A 7,192-nucleotide genomic window follows, 5' to 3' on the forward strand; every position below is an offset into this window, starting at 1 on the left:
GCGGTTTGGGAAGCTGAAGTTGAAGGGCTGGTAGACTGTTGATGAGGAGAGCAATCACGACCACAAAGACGGATAGTTTCCGGATTGAACCGGCTGGAAACATGCTTGGGGTGGAGTATGGGGAGTTTTCAAAAGTACAAACACAAGAAGAAGGAATTTGGGATTTCCGGTTGTAAGCTGCGATAACCGCAATGACTCAATCCTGATCACACAGCCGAAGCAACACGGCTGGCCCCTGTACACACCGCCACGGCATTCAAATGTACAGGTTGCATTGACCCCGTCAACTCGCGATGCTAGCCCCTGACCATATAATTTTGGAGTCATTTCAGGACGATCCACCGGGCGAATCGAGAAAAGGTGGTAAATACGACCACCTGGCGCACCAGTAGTTCGGGCGCCATGGTGGCTGTCCAGGGTCGCACTGCGGATCTGGTTGTCGGCGCCACCCCCCATGGCGCGCCTAGGTGCGCCCGCCCCGCACCCGCGCAGCCAGGCGCACACTTTTTCTGAAAATGTGGGTCGGCGCGCACCCAGAGAGACTAATTTTGTCAGGAGCTGGGAAAGAGTTTAAAACAAGTCCCAGAACCATCAATAATGGAATTTGAATCCCTGATAGCCCTGTGAATTGAATTTCAGAGTATTTAACTCAAGTGGAAAGTAAAGAGTGAGGGCTAACTGAGACTTGCCAAGGCTTGATGAGGCTGTCATCCTTACTCGTCTCTTTGTAGGTGGTCTTCAACCTTCTGCTTGTTTATTCTTTCAACAAGCCAAATCTGCTTTAATCCGCCAACTAGAACCTTGCCTGCTGCACCCAATTGGTCAAAGCCGTCTGTTTCCCATGGGCCAAAATGGGCTGGCTTCCTGATGTCCAATCTCCAAAATGTGTGATACAGACATTTACTCCAGGTTGGAGCCGTTCAAACAACACTTTTGCAAAAAGAGAAGAGCAAGCAAAAAAACTGGAAAAGAAAACTCCAAGTATGAAAACATGAACCTATACAACTACTTCCTTAAGCTCCAGCCAAGCTGGAAGCATTTGAAGAAGGCATTTTTGACCAAGATCAAGCTCAGAATGAGGTGCTCCTCTCACGGGAAGATGGCTTCATGGATACACTGTTTGACTTTGATTTGTTGGAACACTTTTCTCCGCTAAAATGGGATAAAGAGTTTGCTGATGTTGATGTGATTAATACCAACCCCAATGAGGATTCAAACTGGAACCCCAAAGATGTCATGTGCTGATCTACTTGAAAATTTGTCTCCTTGTCTTACATATGTATTTACATATTTAGGGTGTTCAAAGTTGACTTGCATAAAATCATAACACCATAAAATCATAAAATTCTGAGGTGAAAAAAATATGTACACCCAAACACTCAAATTAGAGCAACATTTCTAAGATGGTACATATGAAATGATCATTTGAAAGTTTTATGATTTTATGATTTTATGTAATGAAAATTTTATGATTTCAACTTTGAACACCTTAATTTACTTCAAAATTTTATAGATTTTATGATTTTACAAAAAAATGCTCGGCGCCCCGGCGCCCCTTGGCGCCCCCAGCCAAAGGCGCCAGCTGCTGGCATTTTTGAGGCGCCGTCTGGCGCGCACTTTTTCAAAAGTGACGCCGACAACCATAACTGCGGAACACTGGCGAATTCGCGCCGCCATCTCCGGTATCGCTTTGCCAGAGTCGGTAGCGTTCTGTGGCGCCCCCATTGCAATCTCCATCACCCCAAGCGAGATTGAGCGTCATGATGGAGTCAGAGTGACCCGGATGTCTTCTTTGCGGGTGCGCCGCGGGAGGTGACATGTGAGCGGTTGAGTGGGATGTCACGACGCGCCTGGAGACGCGTGACAGGCGGAAGCTGAGCATGACGGGATCTCTGTCGGCAGAGTCATCCATCCAAACCCATCCGCAACCACCGCACGATGGACTCCGCCCAGTCGAGGAAGCGCAAGTCGATGGCCACCGGCGCCGACAAGACGGCCGCGCGCACCCGGGCCCGCGTCGAGGAGCCCGGCGACACGGCGCCGGCCGACGACGCGATCCCCGCCGACGCCCACGGCTGTAAGCGTATCCTCTCCCAGCCACCCACATCCGATCGGCCTGACCCATCCCTCCATCGGCACCCACAGCGCTCGAGTACGGCGCGAACTGGGCCCGGCCGGTGTTGCCCCGCCCCATCGACCCCATGAGCACCGCGATCAGTGAGCGGTCCTCCGCCCGTCGGCCGGCCCCTCGAGAGACCATCTGACGCGCTCCCACAGTTTTCCAGCAGATCGACATCGACGAGCAGTCCCAGAACAACACCCCCCGTCTCCGCATCTTCGGCGTCACCCAGGCCGGCCACTCCGTCCTCGCCCACATCCAGGACTTCCTGCCCTACTTCTGGGTCCCCGCGCCCAAGGGCTTCCAGAACGCGGACTGTCCCGACCTGCTCGCCGCTTTGAACGTACGTACGCCTTGCCCGCCCATCTCCATCCGCCCTGCGCCCCTGCTCACCTCATGCGCTGCGCTCCCTACGTAGTCGGCACTTGCCCTCGGCGTCAAGCCCGTCCACAGTCTCCAGGTCGCCCACAAGACTTCCCTGTGGGGATACACCGGGGACAGCCAGTCGCCGTTCTTGAAGGTCGTCTTGACCGACTTCAAGCACCTCGGCCGGGTCAAAAGTGCGCGTCTCTCTTCCCCACCTCGTCTTGTCTCCATCGTCTGATAAACAGATTTATTTTTATTTTTATAGATGCCTTCGAGAGAGGAGAGGTCAACTTCCGCGACATGTTCCCGGCATGCACGACGTTCGAAAGTAACATCGCATACACCCTCCGGTTCATGATCGACAAGAAGGTAGGCCCATCCTTCTCTGCCGCTCCACCTCATCCCCGCTCATCGATTCGCGCTTCAGGTCGTCGGCATGAACTGGCTCGAGGTTCCGCCGGGCTCGTACAAGCTCCGACCGGATTTCGAGAAGGCGTCCAACTGCCAGATCGAGCTCGACACCTCGTACGTCCGCCCCCACCTCTGTCCCTCCATCCACACAGGAAAACCTGACGCAGGGCTCTGTTAAGGGCCGAGACGTTGATCTCGCATGCGCCCGAGGGCGAGTGGTCCAAGATGGCGCCGTTCAGGGTACTTAGCTATGACATCGAGTGTTCGGGACGCAAGGGCGTGTTCCCGGATGCCAAGCTGGACCCGGTCATCCAGATCGCCAACATGGTCACTGCCCATGGTCTGTCCGCCGCCCCCCTCCACCATCCTCTCACGCCCCCATCTCCAGCCACTGATCCCTGCTTGGTGTTCATCCAGGCTCGTCCGTCCCCTTCGTCCGAAACGTCTTCACCCTCAACTCCTGCGCACATATCGCCGGCAGCCAGGTCCTTGAATTCGCCTCCGAAGATATCATGTTGGCTAGATGGCAGGCGTTCGTGGCCGAGTGCGATCCCGACCTGGTCATCGGCTACAACACCAGCAACTTTGATATGCCTTATCTCCTCGACCGGGCCAAGGCCCTCAAAGTCTCCACCTTTCCGTATCTCGGTAGGATGCGCAGTAAGCTTTCCTCGCATCCCTTAAATGGGATTGGGACTGACTCGGCGGCGTTGGATCGTCGCAGATTCGCAGACGGCCGTCAAGGAGACTCACTTCTCGTCCAAAGCCTACGGCACGCGCGACTCCAAGGAAACTCATCTCGACGGCCGGCTCCAACTCGACCTACTGCAGGTCATGCAGCGGGACTACAAGCTGCGAAGCTACACGTTGAATGCCGTGTGTGCTCACTTCCTAGGTAGATCTCCCCCATCCTTTCTCGCCGTAGATCTCATGTTGCTCACTCGCCCCGTCCACACCCCGCCCAGGCGAACAGAAAGAGGACGTCCATCACTCCATCATTACTGACTTGCAAAACGGGACCGCGGAGACCAGACGACGTCTGGCCGTGTATTGTCTCAAGGTCCATCCTGCCACCCCCCTGCACACTCCGCCTTCTATGCCAACTGAGACGTTCGTTGTATTATGGTGGTTTTTTTAGGACGCGTATTTACCGCAACGGCTGATGGACAAGCTGATGTGTTTTGTGAACTACACGGAAATGGCACGGGTGACGGGGGTGCCGTTCAACTACCTGCTCTCGCGGGGGCAACAGATCAAGGTAATTTCGCAACTGTATCGGCGGGCGAATGAGCATTCGTACCTGGTGCCGGCGCTGAAGCACGAGGGCTCGGACGAGCCCTACGACGGGGCGACGGTCATGGAGCCTGTGCGTGGCTTCTACGACGTGCCTATCGCCACACTCGACTTCGCCTCCCTCTATCCGTCCATCATGATGGCTCACAACCTCTGCTACACTACCCTGACGGACGCTAAAACCGCCAAACTGTTGGAGCTGAAACAGGATGAGGACTACATCATCACCCCTAATGGCGGTAAGCAGCAACCAGACTGTCCACATCGGCTCTCCCTGTCAGCCAAGACTGAGAGTTTTTTCGGTCGGTTCGATCCTCAGATCACTTCGTCAAGACATCCAAGCGCAAAGGGCTTCTAGCGATCGTGCTCGAGGACCTGCTGTCGGCGCGCAAACGGGCCCGGGCCGAGCTGAAGCTCGAGACGGACCCGTTCAAGCGTGCGGTGCTCGACGGCCGCCAGCTGGCGTTGAAGATCAGCGCCAACTCCGTCTACGGGTTCACCGGGGCTACTGTCGGCAAATTGCCGTGCCTGCCTATCTCGATGAGCGTCACTGCGTTCGGAAGAGAGATGATCCAGATCACTAAAAACGTCTGTCCCTCTATGCCCCTTCTTGAATACTTTTGATCGGCGTAGTCATGTTGGTGGACTGGCTTCGTCCACTTCTTTCGTTTCTTAGGAGGTCGAGCTGAAGTATACTAAAGCTAATGGCTACGACGATGATGCCCAAGTTATCTACGGAGATACGGACTCCGTGATGGTCAAATTCGGCTGTCCTGACCTGGCCACATCGATGAAATTAGGCATGCAATCCTCCCATTCGAATTTCTGGGTTCTTTTCTTTGTGCTGACTGGGATGGGTGAGATAGGTGCCGAGGCGGCGGATTTTGTGAGCGCGAAGTTCCAGAAGCCGATCAAGTTGGAGTTCGAGAAGGTGTACTTCCCCTACCTCCTGATCAGTAAGAAACGGTATGCGGGATTGCATTGGACGAAGTTGGAGAAGCACGACAAGATGGATGCCAAGGGGATCGAGGTGAGCCGGTGTGCTGATGGCTGATGATAGGGTCTAGGAGATTGGTGTTGACGGAGAGATGGGATGCAGACGGTCCGACGGGACAATTGTCCGCTGGTCCAGACGGTGATCGAGACCTGCTTGAAAAAAATGCTGATCGAGCGGGACGTGAAGGGCGCGGAGGCGTACACCAAGCAGGTCATCTCCGACCTCCTCCAGAACCGCATCGACCTCTCCCAACTCGTGATCACGAAGGCCTTGGCCAAGGCGGACTACGCCGCTAAACAGGCCCACGTCGAGCTGGCCAAGCGGATGAAGAAGCGGGATGCCGGCAGTGCGCCCGCGCTGGGAGACCGGGTGGCCTACGTGATCATCAAAGGCACTAAAGGTTAGTCACACATTACTTCCCAAGTTTTCTCTCTCCAGAACTTTCTGGCTGATAGGTACCGGGAAGGATCCAGATGCCCGCGCCTATGAAAAATCTGAAGACCCCCTGTATGTGCTCGAGAACAACATCCCGATCGACACGAAGTATTACCTCGACAACCAGCTCTCGAAGCCGCTCATGCGGATCTTTGAGCCCATCCTCGGCGACAAGTCCTCCTCCCTCCGTAAGCGCCCGCCATCCACTCCACCCCCGCATCCATTTTCGTCAGACTGAAGTTGCTTGTCTTTTGCAGTGTCCGGCGACCATACCCGCATCGTCTCGATTGCTACGCCTACTCAGGGCGGCTTGATGGGCTTCATCAAGCGCACCGAGACCTGTCTGGGCTGTCGAGTCCCGCTGGGCAAGACGACCAAGGACACCAGTACGTCTCCCACCGCATCCTCCATAACCTCTTGCGTCCCTCGTGCCACGCCCGCTCCCCCAGCTGATCATCCGGGTCTGCCCGTCTGCTCAGATACCGCGGTTTGTAAGAACTGCAGACCCAAGACGGCCGCCCTCTATTCCAAACAAATGGCACTCACCCAGGGCTTCGAAAACGCGTTTGCAAGGCTGTGGACCCAATGCCAAGTTCGCCCATTCTTTTCCCCTCTCCAAAAAATCCCCGGCCAGCCCAAGAGCTCACATGTGTTTACTTTTTTTCGGGGGCGCGCTCGCAAGAGGTGTCAGGGCTCGTTGCATCAGGAAGTCATCTGCACCGCGAGCGATTGCCCGATCTTTTATATGCGCACCAAGAGTCGCAAAGACGTCGAGGACTCGTATGCCGTTCTCCAGCGCTTCGACGGCGCCTGGTGACCCACTCTTCCCTTTCTTTCCTCCCTTTCATCTTGTTGTATTTTTTAGTAGACTTCAAAAAAGAAACACAGAATTGTCGCTGATGCCGTGTGTGTTCGCTGCGGGCCTTGCACGCATGTGTGCACTTTTGAGCACTCGCAATGTGCGTCCTAATGAGAAGGAAAAATAATCACTGGTTTTCCGTTGTCAGTGCTATGTCTCAAACTGGGCCTTCTTTTTTGTGTGGTCTGCACACACCTCTCGTGTGTTTTGGATCTCGCAGATGATCTGGAATTCGGGAAGCGGGATTGGCAAGAGCAGGAGCAGAGCAACTTAGGGAGGCGCAATTCTAATGTGTGGATTCCAGTCTGTTCCGGTGTCATGCCAGTGGATTCATCTCAATCGACTTGCGCATTCAATTCGGCAAGCCTGCCACGCAGATATTAACGTCTTATCACTCAAAATATGGATACTGAGAATCCACCGAATCATAGAATTGCCCCTCAATCAGTTGTTCTGCTCTTGCTCTTGCAAATTCCCTTCAAACTCTTTGGATCTCTTGAACAACAACTTTCTTCCTCCAAAGACAGTGGGGTCAGAACACCCCAAGTGTTTCCCAGACTCTCCACCACACACACATTTTCACCCACCCAGATTCCTTCAGGCCTGTGCTTCTTGAATTGAAGACTGCCCCGCTTTGAATGGCTCATTCTAACCTAAATCTGCACTGCTCATTGCAAAACGGGTTCCGTAGAGAAACAAAGGCAAAGAAGCC

General features: G+C 54.4%; 1 protein-coding gene across 1 annotated transcript; it reads left to right on the plus strand.

The window, feature by feature from the left end:
- Positions 1-1,938: 1,938 nt before the first annotated feature.
- PtA15_11A374 (uncharacterized protein) lies at positions 1,939-6,438 on the plus strand (the record flags this gene model as incomplete). Its single annotated transcript, XM_053161275.1, has 19 exons — positions 1,939-2,077; positions 2,146-2,217; positions 2,278-2,462; positions 2,538-2,679; positions 2,751-2,854; positions 2,913-3,010; positions 3,076-3,236; positions 3,314-3,556; positions 3,621-3,791; positions 3,862-3,956; positions 4,035-4,428; positions 4,509-4,777; positions 4,866-4,989; positions 5,056-5,219; positions 5,289-5,586; positions 5,660-5,809; positions 5,879-6,007; positions 6,101-6,213; positions 6,304-6,438. The coding sequence occupies 19 exons, from the start codon at positions 1,939-1,941 to the stop codon at positions 6,436-6,438; spliced, it is 3,186 nt and encodes a 1,061-aa protein (XP_053025238.1).
- Positions 6,439-7,192: the final 754 nt, after the last annotated feature.

The sequence above is a fragment of the Puccinia triticina genome, chromosome 11A (assembly GCF_026914185.1).
Source record: "Puccinia triticina chromosome 11A, complete sequence".
NCBI lineage: Eukaryota > Fungi > Basidiomycota > Pucciniomycetes > Pucciniales > Pucciniaceae > Puccinia > Puccinia triticina.